Below are 24074 nucleotides of genomic sequence, written 5' to 3'. Positions count from 1 at the left end.
ATGAGATATGGAAATATGTATGTTTCTTTATTAACTCATTAAACAATAAGCTCTTGTAATAGATCTAGAAACTATCATAGTTTTAAAGTAGCAATGCCTGTAAAACACATTTCAAAGACACCTGAACAGTAGCCACAAGTCATGGTGCATGCCTATATTCCCTGCTACTTGGGAGGCTGAGGCTGAGATAGGAGAATTTCTTAAGCCCAGGATTTCTAGGCTGCAGTGAGCTATGATCATGCCACTGCACTCCAGCCTGAGTGACAGAGAACCTGACTCTTAAAAAAAAATCTGAGCAACTATAAATGTGATATGGGATACATGTGATTGCTGCTGGTGACAGTTTTCATAACTGTTAATATTTTTGTGGGCAGGGTAAAAAATTAATCAATGAAAAAAATGATGAATTGCAGTTAGAAGGAAAAAGAAAGATGTATTTTTTTTCCATGTAAGTTCACGATTCTCAGGTGAGACATCCCTGTGGGGTATATGTAGCAGCAACTAGACAAAAGTTAAACCGCTTCTACTTCAGAGTTTCATTACAATTAAGAAATTCTTATGTAGTTGTATCTTAGTTCCTACTAAAAATGATTACAAAGGCCACATTTCCCATTGTACATATATTATACAGAACAAAGTTTAAATGAAGTCAATGAAAATTATATCGAGAGTGATTGTATCATAAATTTTCTCAAGCACAATACTTCTCCATAATCGACAGGTTTACTATAACCAGCAAAAAGGTACTCTATTTTGAATTTGATTTCCAAGTAAAGCAATATCAATTTTCTCAATTTTAAGAATTGGGATAAGTCAAGAAGATGCATTCAATAATAAGTATTCACCATGCAACATGCCTGGTTTACAATGATAGGTAGAATACACACAGTACCTGCCTTCATGAAATTATTAGTCTATAAGGGGAGAGAGATTTTAAACAAATAATACATAAATCATTATCTAATTATAATTTTACTTAAATATCACCAAAAAGGTAACATTTGCTCAATTGACAGGGTAATGTTATAAAAATTTTGGCTAAAAATTTAATATAAAACATCATAGAAGGGATGTTTCTGACTTTGATATGTTTCTTTTTCCTGATATAAAACTGGTACAGCTAACCAGGTATATATCATAGTTTCACAGACACAGTAATTAGTCAAATGTTCAAACTTTTTGCTTTCCTTCATAGAGTGAAGGTCAATTTCTAGCTTTTAAGGGGTTCAATAGTTCAATATCTGAATATGAATAAAACTGTACTGGCTCCTCTAGCAAATCATTTCACCCCGAGAAAGCTGTCCATGGATCTCTGTCGTCAAATGATTCTAATAACATATATGCGTGAGACACTTCTGAAAATTGTAAACTTGTCTCTTCCAAAAATCCCTTGTTGCTCTAAGATAGTAAGTAAATTCTATTCAGTATATGAAGCATTATGCATACTATCTTCGAAGTTACAAAACAGAGGTGTTATTCTAATTTTAAAGGATGCATATTGGTTTTAATAGCCTTGGTACCATTGCAAATATTTTGAAGAATATTTCATTGCCTCTCGTTTTGCAATTGCTTGTACCCTATAAAAAGTTCAGGGTTTTTGTTTTCTTTTCTTTTTTGTAATGAGTTTGTCTGAAAACAAAAATTCCCCAACTCTGGGGAATATCAGAAACATTCAAGAGATACATAGGTTTCTTCTTGCTGCTATAACAAATTATCATACACTTAGTGTCTTAAAACCACAGAAACATTTTTTTTAATACTTCTGGAAGTCTGGAGTCTGAAGTGAGTCTTACAGGGTTAAAAATCAGGTGTTGACAAAGCTGATTCCTCCTGCAGTCTCTAGGGATGGATTTGTTTCTTGCCTCTTCCAGCTTCTAGTGACTGCCAGCATTCCTTGGCTCATGGCTGCATTGCTCCAATCTCTGCCTCTATGGTTACATTGCCTTCTTTCCATCAATAGTCTAATCTCCCTCTGTCTCCCTTTTATAAGTCTTGGATTTCATTTATGACCCATCTAGATCACCCTGAATAATGTCAAGATTTTTAATTTAATCCCATCTTCAAAGTCCCTTTTGCTATATCAGGTAACATTACAAGGTTCCAGGGATTAAGATCTGAATGTCTTTAGGGATCTTTACCCACTTTGTTGAAGGAGGCTCTTCCCAACTGCATGACCTCTGGAGTTGCCTCAGTCTAACCCAACCCCCTTCCTCTCTGGGAGAATTGCCACCATTGGAGACCTGGCAGCCACTGTTCTGAAAGACTTGCTGTTATTTGAGGCAGAAACAAAGAAAAAAAGACCTGAGAATCACTGTCTAAAATACAAGTAACATTGGCATCACTGACTCGTTGATTAGAGGTCTATGAGATTTTAAACTCTGGATGATGAATGATTCAGTCATGTTATAAAATATGACTTAGTATTTCACATTTTGGCATTTTATAAAATATGAAATGACTGGATGAAGAATATGTGACAGATATTGAGACTTCTGTTCAGGGAGTTTTCTTTCCATGTTCTCTGTATCGATAAGAGCTCCTGAGCATATGACGCTCACAGAGGTGGACAGCTGACACACCATAAATGTGCTTAAGAAGAGACATTTTAAGTTCTTTAGTCATGTTTCAGTTGAAAGATTAGATTTAAATATTTGCCACTAGTTCTTAAAACCCATTCAAGCAAAAAGACATTTGCCCAACACCATGTTGAAAAAGATGAATTTCATTTTCTACTAAAAAGTTCATTGCTAGGAATGACAGTCAAAGTCAAATTGATCACCAATAATTTAACACTACTAAGAATTACTTAAATGGTCACATCCTAATTTCAGCATTGCACAAATATATAATCTAAAAGGAACAAAATAAGATAAACACCCTGCAATTGTACTATAATACCCTCTGAAAACTCAAGATCCTTTTCCACAAGGTTATCATCACACTATCTCCTTTTTACATCACGTCTTCATTTTTCTCTAGTTCACTTAATTTCAGCTTAAGATTCCAGCTATCTATACTCTGTTAGAAGTCCTTTGTTCCGGCCATATTTAAGGTGCAATATCTGTCACTGCCTTTCCATTTCCATTGTTAATGGAACTCAGTTGGATACAGTCTTAAATAATTTTTGTCAGGACTAGACTTTAGCACTACTCTGAAGCCAGCAAAGTTTCTTTCAGGTAATTAGATTGGTCGAATCTCTCCAGTAGCTTCTCATCATCCCTGGGAAGAGATCAGACTTTCTATTACAAGACATAGTAGGTCCTCCCCAATGGGTTCATGCCAAAACCCAAACCATCATTCACCTAGCACAGTAGGTCTCAGCCTAGCACTTCTAAAAGCAATCAGAATAACTGATGATTCCACATGTACTTCATCTGAAATGTCCTTCAAGAACTGCCAACATCTTATTCATGACTCAGAACTGAATTGGGGGTCATCAGGTCAACCAGGTTTCTCTGAAATGTTCCCTGTAGTCTTGGCAAACCCTTCCTCCTTTACGTTTCTACGGTTCTTTACACACATCGTTATTGGGACTTCAATTACCTTCCATTTACACCTATTTGCATACATTTTTATGTTTCCATATTAAAATGTGAATTTCCATATCATAGTATAAGCATTTTTGTATCCCCAGTTCCTAGCACAGTACTGACATCTACTACATAATCAATATTAACCAAGGGCTAAATTCAGAAGTTCACCTCTCCTTTCTTCCTGCTTTAAAATCTACTTTAGGAAACATTTGCTATCATTCACTTATACCTAGGTATAAATATAAGTTCATACTTATATGAACTTATAAGGGCTAATTGCTTTTTAATCTATATTTCTAAGGGTAAAATAAAGGTGGTCTCTTCTATTAAATAAGGTCAGGAAATTAATAAACATCCAGGATGTTTCTGAGGATAGGAAGCCTTTCTGACATCCTGATACTCCACCATTAAAGGGCCCCCTTTATACCTTGTAGAAAGTAACTCCATGATTTGAGACCTGCAGAGTCCAAGGCTTTAGAGTCCCATGTGCCTAGTCTCTGATCTAGTCACCTGATGATTGGTTCCTCTCCTTAATATCCAAAATGATGGTCAAAACCCATATTTGAGCATATTTCATTTTGCATATGTCTTTTTTTAAAAATTGACAAATGGGATCTAATTAAACTAAAGAGCTTCTGCACAGGAAAAGAAACTACCATCAGAGTGAACAGGCAACCTACAGAATGGGAGAAAATTTTTGCAATCTACTCATCTGACAAAGGGCTAATTTCCAGAACCTACAAAGAACTCAAACAAATTTACAAGAAAAAAACAAACAACCCCATCAAAAAGTGGGCAAAGGATATGAACAGACACTTCTCAAAAGAAGACATTTATGCAGCCAACAGACACATGAAGAAATGCTCATCATCACTCACCATCAGAGGAATGCAAATTCAAACCACAATGAGATACCATCTCATACCCGTTAGAATGGCAATCATTAAAAAGGCAGGAAACAACAGGTGCTGGCGAGGATGTGAAGAAATAGAAACACTTTTACACTGTTGGTGGGACTGTAAACTAGTTAAACCATTGTGGAAAACAGGGTGGCGATTCCTCAAGGATCTAGAACTAGAAATACCATTTGACCCAGCCATCCCATTACTGGGGATATACCCAAAGGATTATAAATCATGCTGCTATAAAGACACATGCACACGTATGTTTATTGCAGCACTACTCACAATAGCAAAGACTTGGAATCAACCCAAATGTCTATCAATGACAGAGTGGATTAAGAAAATGTGGCACATATACACCATGAAATACTATGCAGCCATAAAAATGGATGAGTTCATGTCCTTTGTAGGGACATGGATGCAGCTCGTAACCATCATTCTCAGCAAACCATCGCAAGAACTGAAAACCAAATACCGCATGTTCTCACTCATAGCTGGGAATTGAAAAATGAGATCACTTGGATACAGGAAGGGAAACATCACACACTGGGGCCTATTGTGGGGAGGGAGGAGGGGGAAGGATAGCATTAGGAGTTATACCTAATGTAAATGACAAGTTACTAGGTGCAGCACACCAACATGGCACATGTATACATATGTAACAAACCTGCACATTGTGCACATGTACCCTAGAACATAAAGTATAATAAAAAAATTTAAAAATTAAAAAATAATCATACACTTTGACACTTCTGAGCCCTCTGGTCAATACTAAATGAAACTGCAAAGTGATTAAAAAAAAAAAGGGGGGGGCGGGAATGCACCACTGCAAACTTTAAATTAAAAAACCAAGGAAGACAAATTACATTAGGGCATCTTTTTGCTTTTTAATGTGATACTCAAGAATGCTAGTCACCCTAAAATAGCCATAACTAGATAATCAAGATCACAACAGGAAACTGAGCATAAATTGCTATGGCAGGAAACTGATTAGTTCAGCAAAGAGACAGGATGCTTCTTGTCTCTACTGTTATCTGAGTTAATTGTATGCCTCCTCCATGGGCCAACTGCTCTGAGATAAAGAATTGTAAAGTTGCCTCATGAAAGCAAACTGAAGTACAACTAATAATAAATGCAGGGCTAAAACAAAGCCCATCTGAAATTGCAAGGATGATGAAATCAGTCAGTAAACACGAGAGCAGGGAGGAAAAGGCAGTCTTGCAGTATTATGTGAAACATTACCATGAGCTACAGAATATTAAGTTCTACATAATGTGCTTATAATAAAAGGAATATTCTCAAAATAAGTAGTAGGCATGATTTGGAAGAGGGCTTCCTTAAGATAATTTTTTTCTATGAAACCTGAACAATCTAAATTGGTTTGCTTGAAATGTGTAGAATGATGCCCCCCAACCAACATGTCCATAACTTAATTACCTGGTACTGTGAATATGTTATCTTGATGGCAAAAGGGATTTTGCAGAAGTGATTAAGGTTCAGGATCTTGAGACGAGACATGATCCTGGATTATCTAGGTGCGTCCAACCTAATCCCATGGTTCCTTAAAACTGGAGGACCTTTCCCAGCTGGGTTCAGAGTTACAGGGAGATGTGACCACAGAAAAATGGTCGAAAAGATGCAACACATCTGGCTTTGCAGATGGGGAAAGGGGGGTATGAGGCAAAGAATGTGAGTAGCCTATAGAAGCTGGAAAAGGCAAAGGAATGGCTTCTTCCCTAGAGCATTCAGAAAGAAACACATCCCTGCCAACACCTTTTAGTCCAGGTAAACCCAGTGAGACTCATGTGAAAGCTGTGATTAGACAGCTGTTAGATAATAAATTTGTGTTGCTTTTAATCAACACACGTGTGGCAATTTGTTACAGCAGCAATAGATAACTGATATACACCCATATTCTTTCACAGGCTTTATACAAACACACAAAAATGACACAAACTGAAACTCCTCGTCATTACTCCAAAAGTAGCAGTTTAGCTGACAATTGTGCATGACTAATTTCTGAACAAGTATTTTTCAATAGCAAACAGAGAAGGTCCTGAAATGGCAGATCATTCAAAGAGGAAATGAATAATTTAATGAGCACTTAAAAAAACTGACAAATTATCAGCTCCTCTCAATGAACCAAAAATAAAACATCAATTTACTTGAATTTCTCTTGTACTTGAAGGAAAATATCCTTTATCCCAACTACCTCCCTTATTTTTCTCTCCCCTCTTCCTACAAACCTGATTTTAAAGTGCTTTTTAGATGAATTTTTTAAAATAAATATTTACTGACCTGCATGTTTTCTAGAATTTATTATAGTAGTGAAGACAAAATTCATTTTGCAAACTGAAACTTTGCTGTTATTGAGTAACATGGCATTTATTCACATTTCAGATCTTACTTTACATCTTTCTAATTTTTTTTAAGTAGAGTTGCAAATCCTTCTTACTCACCACTTTGCAGCAAAGGGGCCAAAACCACCACATCAAACCGATCCCCAGGAGTAGCAGTAACACCAAAATAACAATGATGGCTGCGATCCCATTAGACTAAAGTAGGCAAAGAGCAAAAACAAAGCAGTCAGCACAGCTTATGGTCAAATTCCAAATGTATATATATTTTAAGGAAACACCAGAAAATAATGCAGAAAGTATAATGTCAAACTAGATTTTAACTGTTATTTTAATTTCTTGAAATTCTACAAATTTATCTTCTATTTAATATATATTATGTTTTATGTTATGTTGTTGTGACAGGCAATAATAAACTTTCTCAAAATGCTGCAGACTCTTTACAAATATATCTGAAAGGAACGTAGGAAAAAATCACTAATCAGGATTAGACTGGTCCCTATCTTTCATGTAAGGATTATTTTGGTTCAAAGCATAATTATCCATAGGCAGAATCACCCAGACTTTTTGATAGTGAAACACAATCAATTGCGTGTAGTTAAATAATAAGATGAATATTTAAAAAATTATCAAGTAGATGACAAACCAACAATGGTTCTTGTCAGGAAATGGTATATATACATCAATGCAAGAATGTAATCTCCTGCATTCATATATCAGATGTTCTCTCACTGCAGCTGAAATATGACCTACACAAAAACCACAGTGGTTCTTTCCCTTCCTAACTACTAAGCTCCTCCAGCCTTAAGGCACCTACTCTGGGATCTGTTCTTAAACCCTTTCATATAAAACCAACGTACTCATTTTACAGGATTCATATTAAGTCACTTCATGGAAGTCTTCCTTGGACCCTTTGACTATAAATGCCCCTTTGAATAAACAACTCACATTTCTCTATACTTTAATCTTTAGTGCTTATTACAGTGCAATGCAATGAATTAATTATGAATTTTGTGATTATTTGTTTAATTTATATTTTCTACCATGATTTATTGTAAGCTCTAGGAAGTCAGGGGCTACATCTAGCCCACTTAGCACTGTATACTCCATGTCTGGCATTTAAAAACTACTTACTGAGGCCAGGCAGGATGGCTCACGCCTGTAATGCCAGCACTTTGGGAGGCCAAGGAAGGCAGATCGTGAGGTCAGGACTTCAAGAACAGCCTGGCCAACATGGTGAAACCCCATCTCTACTAAAAATATAAAAATTAGCTGGGCATGATGGCGGGCACCTGTAATCCCAGCTACTAAGGAGACTGAGGCAGGAGAATCGCTTGAACCTGAGAGGTGGAGGTTGCCGTGAGCCGAGACTGCACCACTGCACTCCAGCCTGAGAGACAGAGTAAAAGAAAGAAAAGAAAAGAAAAGAAAACTACTCACTGAGAGAATGAACTCTAAAGAAAAAAGACAGCAAAAGACATGGATACAAAGAAGAATGTTTACTGAACTTTTACTGTAGAGATAGTTTCCAAGGGAATAAGAGATATCTCCCAAATGCCTAATCTCTAGGATCCTCAGTAATAATGTTTTGTTTTGTGTGTGTGTGTGTGTGTGTGTGTGTGTGTGTTTTAAGAGAAAAAATTCAGGGAAGAAAAGAAAAAGAGCAAAAGAGAAAGATTACTACTAATACTTTATAGAAATTTTCAGGCAAATACCTAAGTAGCCTGTTCTTAGAAAGAACATTCCAAAGTGCATCTTTCTTTACAAAATTCTAAATATTCATGAATAAGTCATGCTACCATCCACAGGCATAAACACATTAAGCTTTAAAATCTAGGCAAACAAGAATATAACGGAAAAAGGATGTCACAGAAACGCATGGAAAACTGTGGTACCCTATGGGAGAAATATTGTCAAATGTATAAATCTTGATCTCACCTTCAAAAATATGGTCTTATGTAAGACAGCCTCTAACTTGACTGTCCATGTACAGAAGGAATACATTTCTCACCAGGCCTTTCCCACATGAGGATCCAGTCACAGCACTCATAGAAATGGCACACCATTTGGCTGTGCTATGCAACTTTCAAAAGGGCTCTATGAACATTTGGTTTCCCCTTTTCTTAGAATTCACACCCGTGTTCAGAAATAAGGACATGCAACTAGAGGCCATGAAACTGCTAAAAATTTAGTGGTTAGTTTGTTTCTTCTATGCATGTGCCAAGAACAGGAAAATCAGAAAATTGCACTGACAGAACATAAAGTAGATGGGCTAGCCCTGATAGATACTTAAAATTTTTGATTTTTCCCTTAAAAAAATGCCTTCATTAGTAGCATTGACAAAATATTATGCACCTCCAGATACAAATATACATTTATTATTACAATATTATCATATCAACTGATTCCAAAGATTTGTCTTTAAAAAATTTAAAATGGCCGGGTGCGGTGGCTCACTCCTGTAATCCCAGGGCTTTGAAAGGCTAAGGTGGGCGGATCACAAGGTCAGGAGATTGAGACCATCCTGGCTAACACGATGAAACCCCGTATCTACTAAAAATACAAAAAATTAGCCAGGCATGTTGGTAGGTGCCTGTAGTTCCAGCTAGCAAGCTAAGAACATTTCTACCTTGTTCAAGAAAAGTGACATTTGAGTAGTAAATATTTATTAGAACTTTTTGAGTTCTAAAGAGAGGCATGCCTATATAAAACTGAGAAGCTTCCAGGTTCGCTCATGATACAGATCTATGTGTAGTCAAATCTAGTTTCATACTCTTCTTCATCTGACTCTTAAGTCCATAGTTTGCAACACGGTATCTGATTACAAGACTGAATTCTGTGTGTTCCACCGTTCCCCAATATGTTTATAAAGTTTTGTGCAAAATGAAACTGTTTTTCTTTCATGACTAACATCTTTCTTGCTCTGATAGTGGCTCTGGCTATCAAAACAAACACAATGGGAAAGCCGGAATTTGTACCCAGTTAACTGAGCTGATGTCTGGGATGGGTGTATTCAGGGCCCGTGTCATCTGCATCTAATTTCCTTTTCTTCACTAAAAGCCAGTTATAGAATAAAAAACTTTATTCTGCCAAATATAACTAAAATTCTAGTGAAGAGAATCATAGAGGTATTAAAAACAAATCAGGGTGACTCCTGCCCTTGCAACATAACTATGGGAAAGAGGAATCACTGGAAAGTTTCAAAAGAGCATTAGTTGTTATTGCTGCAATCTATCTAGAAAATAGTGAATTCCCAGCAGCCACATTACAATGAAGCAGACACAGAACAGGGAAAATGGGCCTTCACAATTTTGTTTCATGAATTTAGAGTTAGGGAAAGAAAATAGAGTCATGAAACAGATGATTACTTCATTTACTGGATTCTTTTTGGAATATTTGGTATCAGGAATTAGGAAACTATGGCACAAGGGTCAAATCCAGCCAATCTATTTGGTAAGACCCCAGCAAGCTAATAACTTTTTTTTTTTTTACAATATTACATAAAGCTGAAAAAAATCAAAAGAAGAATATGTTACAAGAAATTCCAATGTCAGTGTACATAGTTTTATTGAACACAGCCGTTTACATAATGTCTATAGCTGCTTTTGCACTACAATGGTAGAGTTAAGTAGTTGTGACAGAGACCGTATGGCCCCCAAAGCCTTAAGTATGTGTTTACTATCTGGCCTTCTACAGGAAAAATTTGCCAACCTTTGTCCTATATAAATCAATGTAGAATCTGGTTTAAAATGGCAGACTGTGGAAGTGTTCCGTCAGGGGGTAGGGGAGACAGATGTGGGTTCAATTCTCAATTCTAGCATTTATCAGACTGCAAAACTGGGCAAGTAACAACCTTTAGAGCCTCCAGGCTTCAAGTATCCCTTTTGCAAGGACAGTAAGGACTGAAATCACCTGATGTTGCACTCATCAAGCCATGTACCTCTTTGAGGGTTGGGTCCACATAAGAAGAAGTACCTTCTAATGTATTTGGATAAATGTGCACTGAATATTGGAGGTATCTTCCTGTTCCCCAGTTTTCTCATCTGTAAAATTAACAAAATCTGAACAGCCTCCTCTTGGATTGTGAGTGTTAAATGAAGCCATAAAGGATTTAGCACATATACAGCAGTGCTGAGCACAGCGTCTGGCACTTAATACCTGCTCAGCAAACAGGTTCTTGGTATCGTTATTGCAAAAGAGTCAGAAGATCAGTGATTTCAAGAGAAAAAAAAAAAGGACATCTTTCCATTATTATTATCATCTTTTTTTTTTTTTTTTTTTTTTGAGACGGAGTCTCGCTCTGTCGCCCAGGCTGGAGTGCAGTGGCGCGATCTAGGCTGACTGCAAGTTCCGCCTCCCAGGTTCACGCCTTTCTCCTGCCTCAGCTTCCGGAGTAGCCGGGACTACAGGCGCCCGCCACCTCACCCGGCTAGTTTTTTCTTTTTTGGTTTTTTTTTTAGTAGAGACGGGGTTTCACCATATTAGCCAGGACGGTCTTGATCTCCTGACCTCGTGATCCTCCCGTCTCGGCCTCCCAAAGTGCTGGGATTACAGGCTTGAGCCACCGCGCTCGGCCTCCATTATGTTTTTAAAAGCAGAATACAAAAAACTAGCTGGGCGTGGTGGCAGGTGCCTGTAATCCCAGCTACTCGGGAGGCTGGGGCAGGAGAATGGCGTGAACCCCGGAGGCGGAGCTTGCAGTGAGCTGAGATCCGGCCATTGCACTCCAGCCTGGGCGACAGAGCGAGACTCCGTCTCAAAAAAAAAAAAAAAAAAAAAAAAAAAAAAAAAAAAAAAAAAAAAAAAGCACAGATCCATTTTAAAGATCTTTTGAGGAGAGATGAAGATAAAGGATTGTCTAAATACAAACCCCCCTCAGACTCTAATCTTAAATCTCTTACATCTAAAACTTAGTTTCCCCATTTTAAACTACATATATGGTTACTTTCAATCATTCATTTACAGAATAATTTTGGAGCACTTGCTCTGTCTAAGGACCAGTGGTGGGAGACGGGCAATGAGCACAGCATAAGCCCTGCCATCAACATCTCAAGGCTGGTAAGAAAGGCCCAGAAGCAAACAGGAACTCATAGCTCAGTTCCTAAGGGCCTTAACAGGACTGAGCCCTGGATGTTCCTGAAGCAGACAGAAGAGCTTCTTTATTTGTGGGATTTTAACAAGGACTAATCAATGACTAGAATAATAGTGTTTTACTTTGTTTGGCTTTCAAATGCCTGAGCAAGTAAAAAGCATTATCCTCACAATGAGCAATATCACTAACGGCATTTCACCTGTTCATGATATGCAAATACAACCGAAAGACTAAATATCATTTAAATCCAAGGCCCAGGTATTTATCATAATATTACCCACTATACTCTTCTATTTTCAATAGCTATTCCATGCACAAATCAGCAGGTGCATCTCATCAGCGCAAGTCTCATTTTTCATATCTATGAAATGGTAATATTACTCCCAAAGGCAACAGGTATTTGAGGTTAAATACAAAGCAATGGTTAAATCTAAGGAGAAAAAATAATTATCCTATAATTACTGTCAACATGAAAAAGTGAACTACAGTATTTATTATCCTGTAATAACTAGAGGAATAATAAAAGTCACAGAGAAGAGAAGGCTTCAAGTCATCAGCTTTGGCGGACACAGGGAGATCACCGGTGACCCCTCGGACTTTTTCTCAGCCCTGGCTCACCTTGGCCTCTCCCAAGCACCTACTGGTGCCCTCTCTTCACCTTGGAATTCTAACTTCCTTTGTCTTCTTCATTCGGTGTCTGGTCTTCCCAAGTCTTGAGCAGTTCTTTCTCTTATTTCTTCACTTACTCTATTCACCAAGAGAGCCTTACCTATTTATTCAGTTTGATTAAACTTTAAACTTCAATCAAATCAGATTTCTTCTGACTGTGGGTCTCGGATCTCCCTTTTCTTTAAGAATCTACTTTTAAAAATTTGTGACCGGGTGCAGTGGCTCACGCCTGTGATCCCAGCACTTTGGGAGGCCAAGGCAGGCAAATCACGAGGTCAGGAGACTGAGACCATCCTGGCCAACATGGTTAAACCCCGTCTCTACTAAAAATACAAAAATTAACTGGGCGTGGTGGCACACACCTGTAATTCCAGCTATTCGGGAGGCTGAGGCAGGAGAATTGCTTGAACTCAGGAGGTGGAGATTGCAGTGAGCCGAGCTCGCGCCACTGCACTCCAGCCTAGCAACAGAGCAAGACTCAGTCTCAAAATAGATAAATAAATAAATAAATAAATAAATAAATAAATAAATAAATAAAAACTTCTAATCACAAAATATTTCTCTACCTTTTGAAAGGCATTTATTATTATTATTATTTATTTTTTAAATTTATTTATTTTTGTTTTTTGAGACGGAGTCTCGCTCTGTCGCCCAGGCTGGAGTGCAGTGGCCGGATCTCAGCTCGCTGCAAACTCCACCTCCCGAGTTTACGCCATTCTCCTGCCTCAGCCTCCCGAGTAGCTGGGACTACAGGCGCCCGCCACCTCGCCCGCTAGTTTTTTGTATTTTTTAGTACAGACGGGGTTTCACCGTATTAGCCAGGATGGTCTCGATCTCCTGACCTCGTGATCCGCCCGTCTCGGCCTCCCAAAGTGAAAGGTATTTAAATCTCCTTTAACTCTGAGCAGTTTTACAGACCCTGGAAGACTATCTTTCTCAAGGCCCTGGGAGCCATTCCTTTGAGATCATCAAGGGAGATAGTGCCCCTATCACACGGTCTCTGTAGAAGGGGAGAAACGTAATATCAGTGGCACCTTGCTCCAAGTTTTGCCACTACCTCCTATTAGGAAGGTAGGAGAAAGTTTACTTTTCCTTTAGGTAATGTCAATTAGCAGATACTGGTGGCCTATAATTCCCACCATCCCAGCTTTGAAAATTCTCCAGATTTTTGTTTGATCACAGTTAAATTCAATCACTCTTCCCTCTTGCAACAGTCTTGAATAATGTCTTCCTTGCCTGTTTAATTTTGTCCAGTGCATTTTTTTTCTTTGACTCTATGTATGCCTCCCCACTTCAAAATGACATTAACTCTAAATTCTCCCATTTTCCCTCCCCTTCCTACAACCTCAGCAAAAGTAAAACTTAAATTTTTACTTCCAGCACTGATCACTCACTGAGATGTGAAACTATAGCTACAAGTACCCGCTTGACACTGCTAGCCTCACTTACAGAACATGTCTACAGTGAAAATTCTTCCCATCTCCAGATTCACCTCTCGCTTTGGATGTTTCCAATGGCAGCATCATTCTTCCAGCCCATGAGATTCAATATTTTGGAATCAAACATTCCCCCATAACCACTAGTAAGTCACTTTATAATATGTCTTTCTTCATTAATACAATTTACATGGCTATTTCTAGGACTATTTCTACCACCATCAGTCAATTTAGAAACTAAAGTTTTATGCCTATATTCTAGCATTTGCTTCCTAAAAGCTTTTTCTGTGCCTTGTTTTTCTTTTCCTGTCCTTTCTCTTACATGTCACTACTGATTTAATCTTCCTAAAATAGTATGTTTCACCATCACATGTGTGTCCAAAGCCCTTTAAAACCATATTCTTATTTATTGGAGTCAGGCCTTGTGATTTCTCAAGCCAATAAAACCTGAAAAAAAAGCTTCTCACATAGGCTTGCCAGCTAATAATTCTGCCAAAGAACAGCATACAAGGAAAAAGAGAAAAGAAGAGAAGAAGCAGGAGGAGGGAGAGGAATGTGAGGAAGGAAGAAGAAAGGACTGAAGGAATAGGGAGAAGGAAGGTGGGAGAAAAGAAAGAAGGAAGTATGGAATGAGGGAGGAAAGAAGGGAGGGAGGGAAGAAGGGAGGGAGGGAAGAAGGGAGGGAGGGAGGGATGGGGGGAGGGAAGGAAGGAGGGGATAAAGGAAGGAAGGAAAGGAGGGAGAGGTCGGTCCTGACAAATTAAGTATATTTCCTCAATCAAAGGATATTTTAAAATTAAAATGGGACAAAGAACAATTTCAAAATAAAAGAATTATTTCAAGTTAAATAAATCTAATAATATGAAAAATATAATCCATTTTCTTTCCTTTTCTCGTTTCAGCACCGTAGAATTTGGGAATCACAGCCTGTCAGATGAAACTCTAAATTCAATTCAGTTTTTTAGGTTGTTGATAATCTGGTCTAAATTTTCTATTTCCAATCATTTCTTCCGCTTATTTCTACTCCAGTCAAATGCATCTCCTGTCAATTTCATCAACACATTCCCACCCCATTTGCTCTTTCTCTATAATATGCTCCCTGTCCTCTTTCTTTGCTGACATCCTAGTCTCCCTTCAAGGCCCTGTCTGAATTAGTTCCCCCACAACCATAAAACCTTTCTCTGGTACACTTTCCCTTCTTGCTCTAAGCTCCTGGAAGCCATTATTTCCCAGTAAATATTATGTGGAATTTTGTTGCCTAATTTATTCCATCCATTTATCAACAACTAACAGCTCCAAAGTTTGTACATACAATCCAGACCTCTCTCAGAACTCCAGACTTGCATATCCAGGGGCCTGACATTTCCACTGCGATGTCCAATAGACATCTCTCGTTCAGCCCCACCACAACTGAACTCCTCGTTGTTCAGAAACTGCTGTGCCTGATGACAATTCATCCTTCTGTTTGGCAAAACCACAGTTGCTTTTGCATAAACCTAATAGTTGCTCAGGCAAAAACACTTGGAACTATTCTTAATTTCTTTCTTTCTCTCACATCCTACATCTAATCTGTCTAGGGATCCCATGGACTTCTCCTGTAAAATATATTCTAATTCAACCCTTTCTCACCATCTCCACTTTGATCACCCCAGTAGGGCCATCCTCCCCTGGGTGGGGAAGGATTCTTGCATTGCTGAAATAGCCACAGAATTGGGCTTGATGTTTCCACGTTTGCTGCCACTCGCAAAGTCTGTTTTCATAAAGCAGCCAGAGTGATCCTTTCAAAACAGTGAATCAAATAATGTCACCTTCCAAGGTCTTCCTGTTTCACTCAGAAGAAAAGCTCAGGTCCTGACAATGACTATATACCCTACAAGATCTGCCCTGCTCCTGCCACTCTCTCCTCCTTATCCGGAGGCTCCCACTCTCCCTGACTACTTTCACTCCAGCACACTGGCTGGTTGCTCTTCTTGAAACTTGCCAGAGACTTGTCACCTCAGGCTTTGCTCTAGCTGCTCCCTCTGTGTGCAGCACTCTTCCCTTAGATGGTCTGCAGGGCTCACTCCCTTACCTTCAAGTCTTTGCTCAAAGCCTTCCTTCTTAGTGAGAATCACCTTGACCCCTTCTTGACTTTTACAGCTTGCTCCTTTCCCCTCACTTCATCACTGACACACCAATGATCCTTTTTCTGGAATCTCCCCACTCTTAAACCATTTGAGACATATTACCCTCACTCAGGAACAAGACCTAGAAAGTGTTCCTTAAAGCACACAACCTATACATCCCAGACGACTCATTTAGCTTCAGCATCCTTGCATGTGAAAATCATGCATTGTTATAGGGTAGGAACAAAGACCTGTTTTCCTGCTTGCACGGAAGAAAGGAAGAAAAAGACGGTTTGGAGGTGTAGAATAGGAAGACGGATGAGGAAGGAATGCCATTTCAGTGAGCTAAACACTGAGAAACTACAAACCACAAATATTTGTAATTTCAACCACATCCTGAGGGACCAGAAAACCAGCAAACTGCAACATCCCCAAAACCTACAAAATGCAACAGGCACTAGAAATGGGAGGAAAAAAAAACCCTCCTCAAAAAGCACAAACACAAAAACAAAAAACCTAGCTATTTTCAAAATAGAAGTAGATGTTGGCAAAGACTTATCCAAGGAGTTAAAAAGTGACTCAAGGGTCCATAAGATATTCCTTTTACCTGAAGCATTGTCTTACAATGAGAAATACAACTACCTCTATACAGATAACATTGAATTGTTATTTTGTTTTGTTTTGTTTTGTTTTCTGTTGGAAGGGTGTCTCCTGAATCAGTAGATCAAAATACAAAACCATGAAACCGTGAGATGTGAGAAAATGTTTAGGTTTAGGATTTTGGTCTTTTGGAGGACAGGAATTTTTCTTTTTTTGCTTTGATTTATATATATTTTACAAAATATACTCAGAAATAATAACCACGTGGTTAGCCTTATTTAATGTTTCCTGTTTCTATATTCAATAATATAATATTGAAACTTTCTATAAATCCACAAAATTAAATAAAAGAAAGAAAATGTGTACTGAATGGAGTTTATATTTCAAAATACTGCATTTAGGCAATGCAAATCGGTAATCTCAAAATATACATTTGATGTGGTTACAAAGTAAGATAGTACCAAGCTGTCAAAATCAACCTTCTTATTCAGAAAACACCAATATTTTAAATGAACAAAATAATAAAGTCACATATTAAGATACAATAATTTGATTTCAAACCATGATAAATGTCTTAGATACTGGAATCTAACCTGGAATCTATAGAAAACATAATTTCTATATTTAATGTTTTAAGAAAAAAGTGCTTCATTCGCAAATTATTCTCTTACCTTATCTTGATTTTAAATATGGCTTTTGAATTCTATAAATATCAAAATCAAATGCATACTACCTTAAAGTTCCTATGAAAGGGAGCTGAACATAAAAAAAAGCAATGTCACCCAAAACAAATTCTATACAAAATTTTTCCTTATAGTGGTCTCCAATGTTATTGTTTGCATCTCCTTTATTGTAGTCTGCAACAGCACCAAAGATCCATAGATTATTTCTGGATGGAATTAATTTTAAAAGATAATCTTTATGCAAACTTTTACTTACACATTCTGTGGCTGTGACAATTAATGAGCCTGAGATGACAGATTTTCCTCCATTAAAGCTCACTGAAACATCAAGAGTTCTGAAAAAGAAATGAAGAAACAATAATTTTATATACAATTAAAACCAGAGGAGTAGGAGATTTTTATTTCCTTACATAATTCAAAACCAGCCAGAAAACATACTTAGAGAATAAGGGTCTTGAACTCCTGACCTCAGGTGATCCACCCACCTCGTCCTTCCAAAGTCCTGGGATTACAGGCATGAGCCACCACGCCTGGCATGGCCAACATGGTGAAACCCTGTCTCTAGTGAAAATACAAAAATTAGCCGGGTGTGGTGGCAGGCGCCTGTAATCTCAGCTACTCAGGAGCCTGAGGCAGAAGAATTGCTGGAACTTGGGAGGCAGAGGTTGCAGTAAACCGAGATCATGCCATTGCGTTCCAGCCTGGGCCAACAACAGTGAGACTCGGTTTCCAGAAAAAAAAAAAAAAAGTAAGAGTCACAGCTTTTGGTAAATTATGCCAGCTTTTTTCTTCCTTAGTTCTAGTCTTTATGTATTAGTAAGGCAACTTATTAAGTGGTTTAATTGTTTCTTTACAAAGTAGTAACAGAAATACAGACATTAAGAAATTTCTCAATCCAGAAAAATGCCGAGATTGTTTCAGATTCACAAAAACCTACAAAGAAAGAAAAGCTTTAGATCCCATTTAGCCTATTTTCCTGTCTCTAGGTATTACTACTAAGAATATAAAACTGGAAGCAATAAACCAGTCAAAAATAAAATATAAAGAAAGTGAATATGAAAGACAGCGACAAAGAAAAGAAAGAAGAGAGAAGGATTTATTTGCAGGTATTTGTTGTAGATAGTCCCAAGATATTAAACTATTCCAACGAAGGTACAAAGAAGAGACAATAATTTTTGTTCCTAGCTAATAAATATTATAGTTAAAATATAGTTCTTATTTTGAAAATATGATTTCAAATTCTAAAACAAGTAATAATCATTAAAATTTCATTAATTTAGATTGATTATTTGGGATTAGTTAGCCTAGAGTTAGTAATTTTTTATTTAAAAAATAACTAAAACAAGATATCAAAGGAGAAAAAAATGACAAGAGGGTGTGTACGGAAAGAGCTCTTTTCCAAAACAGTTTACAAAGGATATTATCATATGATTGGTTTGCAAACAAATCAAAGCCATCAATCCATAGGCCAAGCATGGTGGCTCACGCCTATAGTCCCAGCACTTTGGAAGGCTGAGGTGGGAGGATTGCATGAACCCAGGAGTTTGAGACCAGACTTGGCAACAGTGAGATGCCCATCTCTACAAAAAAATAAAAATAAAAATAATTAGCCGGGCATGGTGGCATGTGCCTATAGACCCAACTACTCAGGAGGCTGTGGCAGGAGGATCGCTTGAGCCTGGGAGGTTGAGGCTGCAGTCATCTCTGATTGAGCCACTGCACTCCAGCATCAGCAATGCAGCGAGACTCTGTCAAAAAACAAAAACAAAAACAAAAACAAAAAACAAACTCCCAGAAACAATCTCAAGCTGTTGACAGAAAGGGGAGATGAGAAATATTATTCAGTTCTTACCATATGCCAGATGCTATCCTAGGCATTTTATGGGCATTATCTATTTTAACCCTTCACAGTAGCCCCTGAAGTAAATAGTAGTTTCACAGTTTTACAGATGGGGCAAGAGGCACAGAAATGTTAATAACTTTACCCAAAGTAATAAAGCTAGGATTCTAACTTTGAACTCTTTCCATCATACCAGAGAGGCTTGATTAAATGATGAAATCAAAGTCCTTAATGTGTTTCTTTTCTCAATGTGCTATTTGGTTTGGATTCATACAATAAAGCTACTGGGAAGGATATTCCTGGCAAAGTTAAAGCTAAATTCAATCAAAATACAGAAATACTTCTATTAAAACATTTCTTTGTAAAGTATGTACTTCAAAACACATTGTTTAAAAACATGGTTTAGCTAGGCTGGGCACAATGGCTCACGTCTGTAATCCCAGCACTTTGAGAGGCCGAGGTGGGTGGATCACGAGGTCAGGAGATCGAGACCATCCTGGCTAACACGGTAAAAACCCGTCTCTACTAAAAATACAAAAATCAGCCAGGAGTGGTGGCACGTGCCTGTAATCCCAGCTACTCGGGGGGCTAAGGCAGGAGAATCACTTGAACCCGAGAGGCAGAGATTGCGGTGAGCCGAAATCGTGCCACTGCACTCCAGCCTGGGCGACAGAGCGAGACTCTGTCTCAAAAAAAAAAAAAAAAAAAAAAAAAAGGTTTAGCTAAATCCAGAAAACAATGAGAATTCTGGATGTTTACATCTAATTAACTGTACTTTTGAACTATTCCAACACAGAAGACCAAGTGGCGTATTAAGAAAGAAAACTTAAACCTAATTGCTCATTCTGAAGAAATGATTGCCTTGTTTTGTTTTTTTAATGACTAAGCATAATCAATAAAATATTATCCTCCCTAGTTTTTAATTCCTCTACTTTAAAGCATGTGGCCGGAATCATCTGACATGTTGGCATGATTTTATTTTTTTGGAAATATAATTTTGATTCATAATAATATGTGATTCTTGCAGGTAATCTTACTGATTCAACTTTAAGGGATCAGTAGACATTGACTGAAGTTGTTTATAATTGGACAGTTAAAATTCACCAGAAACAAACAAGTCCTCTAATGAAGGAAACATTCAAACTTTTAATGCTTAACAAAATGAAATGAGAACAGAATATATAATTTTAAAACAAAGTTTACTCTTTCCTATAGTAGAAATGCATGCTGATATGATCTTGTAACCGACCACAATAACTGCATTCTCTGAAAATCTCAGTCTAGTATAATGTGGCTGGTGTAAAAAAAAAAAAAAAAACTGAGTTAAGTCTCCACAGATATAGAAATCCACTTGATGATATATGATGTATGGAACTGAAACAAGAATATCTTCCTCTTTTTGAGAGTAGTAGTAGCAGCGTGATCAAAATGTAACCATAAACACCACTCACAATTACAGGCAATTGTTGATTTCTTACTAAGAACCAGGCACATTAATTCATCTTCTCATTTAATTCTCACAGCAACCTACTGAGGTCAGCACTAGCATCATCTCCATTTTGTAAATGAAGAAACAAGCTTAAAAAGGTAACTTGCCCAAATATTGGACTTCACTGACTCTGTACTCAAAATGCTTTCACTTCTACAACATACTACTTTAATCCTCCACATGTATTTTAGGGTCTTATATTTACATTTCTCTCATTAAAATGAATTTCAGTTGAATCTTCCAGCCTTTTACTACATTCACATATTTCTCATGGTTAACTAGAATGGCATTTACTATATGCTAAAGCAATATATTTATTTGTGACTATATATATTTATGAATATGTGTGTATAGATATATGTATGTTTTCTGTGAAAATTTTTCAGAAGCGTTGCAAATATGAAAAACACAGTTACATCAGCTTTTAAACTTTGCTGCTTCTTTTAGAAAAACATTTTCGAAATTATTGGGATGGTATTGGCACCATCATTAAGCTAGTGCCTTTGCCCAAAGCTATGCTACTCCTTTTCTGGCACAGGTTGAGAAAACCACCCCCTGTAATCCAAACCAAATTCTGTGAGCTTTCTTTGCCTCAAGACTCAATGATACATATTTAATGTTTTCTGTCATATTTTATGTCATTTATGTTACCATCTATGGATTGTTATTCCTACTATTACATAACTTCTACTTCTGGTTAGTATGTTTCTGACAGTGGAAACCATACTGTCAGTTACAGAGGCTTTCTTATGGGCCAAGTATTAAAACAACATTGTGTTTACTTAGTTGCAAATATATATGGGAGGCAAGAGAGCAGTTCATTTTTATTTGCCCCAAGGATCTAATAATATTGAAAAAAGGGATTTTGGCGAATCTGGAGTCCTGAGTTTGAACCCTCATCACTCCATTTTTAATCTTCCATTTCTCAATGTGTAAAATGGGGAGAACTGTACCTATTTCAAAGTTGTTTTGAGGAAAAGAGCGTGGTAAAATAATATACATAAAATATACAACACAACGCCTGGGACACAACAAGCACTCCATAAATTACTGTTAACACCTGGATATTTATCTAATGGATGATTTAGAATATCAAGGTACTTTTTAATAAACCTTTTAGATTCGAGCTAAGAAGCAATGTATACAGAAGGAATAAAATCATTATGTGATACCTTTTGTTTAATTTAATAAATTTCTATTCTGCTTACTGCCATATAAAAATATTGTAAGCTAAATTATTTTTAAAATGTCTACCATATAATGTCGGGAAATTTCATGTAAAATTTTTTTTCAACGCTATATTCTTCCTGTTGTAAAACATGACCTTGATTAAATCCAACATTATAGCTATGTTGAGCTCTGTGCTTAAACCTCAGGCCTAAAATCACACTCCAAATTGGTTTAGGAATATTTGCCAGTAAAATCACTCAATCAGTCACTTATTTTATTACTAGCTAATTGAACAAGTACTTATTAATTGATTGTAGTAGCAATGATAATTGGGCTGTATTGGTAAAAGGGCTGCTGTAACAAATAATACAAATTACAACGTAAATAAAAGGAAGCCCCATAAACAATTACAAAAGAATATGATATTAATAAAATAGGTCTAAGTACAGGGGTTCTAGAGGGTCATGTGGGAGATACAACAGACTTGGCCTTGGCATGAGAGCATTAGCAAAGTTTTCCTGCAGGAAGTCAATGACAGGATGAAGCTTAAAGAATGATCAGAAGTTAGGAAAAGAGATTAGAAAGGAGTCCACGCAGATGGAGCACTCCGACAGGGTGGAAGGCAAGAAAGGGACAGGGATAGAACAGTCAAAGAAGTAAAAGTGATTCAGTACTCCAGTAACAAAAGAGGGTGAGAGTAAGAATGAAATAGCTCCAGGTTGAAAAGGGGAGCAGAGGAAAGATCATTGAGTCCCTGGATCCCATCTTTAGACATCTGGAATTCGTCTCAAGAGTTTTAAGTTTGGTAGAAATATAGTTAGAATTGTGTTTTACAAATGTCATTCTTGTTACAGTGTAAGGCAGGTGTCTGAAGAATAAATTTCAAAAGTAGAAAGACCAGTTAAGAAAGTCTCAGTGTACTTGAAATAAGTACCAAAGTAGAATTGAACTAAAATAGTGGCAATGAGGCTAGTGTGAAAACAAAAACTGAGACATATTAGGAGTCAGAATAAAAAGGACATGGACATTTATTGGATGTAGGAGGTGAGGAAGAAGAAAAAAGGATGACCTCAAAGTTTCTGTCTTACACAAGTAGGTGGGCAGTCTTGCATAGGGAACACAGAAGGAGCAAGTTTGAACAGAAGGATGTGAGTTTAATTTGGGACCTCCAAGTTTAAGGTGCCTACAGAATATCCCAGTGGCTTTGTAGACATTTGGATAGTAGACATTTGGACAGCAGACTTAAAGCTAATAAAAAGATCTTGCCAGAAAATTTGGAGCTCATCAGGAAGAAAAAGGGAGACATAGAAAGGGTGAGTTTATAAGTCAAGTATCCTCAACCACAATAAAAACTGAGGGGACACTGGGCACTGTGACTCACACCTGTAATCCCAACACTTTGGGAGGCCAAGGTGGGTGGCTGGCTTGAGCCCAGGAGTTTGAGACCAGCCTGGGAAACATGGTGAAACCCTGTCTATACAAAAAGTACAGAAAATTAGCAGGGCACGGTGGTACATGCCTGTGGCCCCAGCTACTCGGGAGGCTGAGGTAGGAGGATCACCTGAGCCAGGGAGGCCCAAAGTGCAGTGAGTCAGGTCATGCCACTGCACTCCAGCCTGGGTGACAGTGAGACTCCATCTCAAAAAAAAAAAAAAAACACTGACAGTTAAGAGACTGTAAAAAGAAAAGTAGTCTAAAGAGATATCTGAGGAGAAAGAGGAGAAACAGCTAGGGTGAGAATATGAAGTCACAAAAGACAAGGGAAAACCTTCTGAGACAAGAGTGGTACCTGGTGCAGATAATACAGGGAAGTAAGGGAAGATAATGCTGGGAAATGGCAACTCTTTCAACTTAATTTTCTATAAATTGTTTCTACATTGTTTAATATTTCTTACAAATATCTTAATCCATGCTTTGCCCCATCATTAAAATATGTTTTTTCAAAGTAGGGTAGAAGAAAGCTTAACAACTTAATGTAACAAAAAGATTGACTGAAGTACACTTTCATGTCAACTGACAATTAATTGTAATAAAATTAAATTCAAATGTACTAAAGTCATTCCACATGAGAAATTATTAAACAGTACTATGATATATAATTAAGTAAATAAAACTCATTGAGTCCTAATAGTCACATACTTGTATTTAATGTCTAAAGACGCATGACTGTTCCAAAACAGGAGAATGGCTCAGTGCCA

General features: G+C 37.4%; 1 protein-coding gene across 4 annotated transcripts in view; it reads right to left on the bottom strand.

Moving 5' to 3' along the window:
• The window catches only part of ANTXR2 (ANTXR cell adhesion molecule 2), a 155774-nt gene that overhangs the window by 83311 nt on the left and 48389 nt on the right, over window positions 1-24074 (bottom strand). For 3 of the 4 annotated variants that reach the window (XM_025385226.1, XM_025385224.1, XM_025385225.1), the window contains exons 11-12: window positions 17634-17712; window positions 6895-6990 (exon numbers count right to left, since the gene is read on the bottom strand). In XM_025385226.1, coding sequence (XP_025241011.1) covers window positions 6895-6990; window positions 17634-17712 — 175 coding nt within the window. The remainder of the gene's footprint in view (window positions 1-6894; window positions 6991-17633; window positions 17713-24074) is intronic. The other variant, XM_025385227.1, reaches the window with a different exon arrangement.

The sequence above is a fragment of the Theropithecus gelada genome, chromosome 5, assembly GCF_003255815.1.
Source record: "Theropithecus gelada isolate Dixy chromosome 5, Tgel_1.0, whole genome shotgun sequence".
Classification (NCBI taxonomy): domain Eukaryota; kingdom Metazoa; phylum Chordata; class Mammalia; order Primates; family Cercopithecidae; genus Theropithecus; species Theropithecus gelada.
The sequence above is the reverse complement of the archived record's forward strand: the minus strand, read 5'-3'. Positions and strand labels throughout refer to the sequence as shown.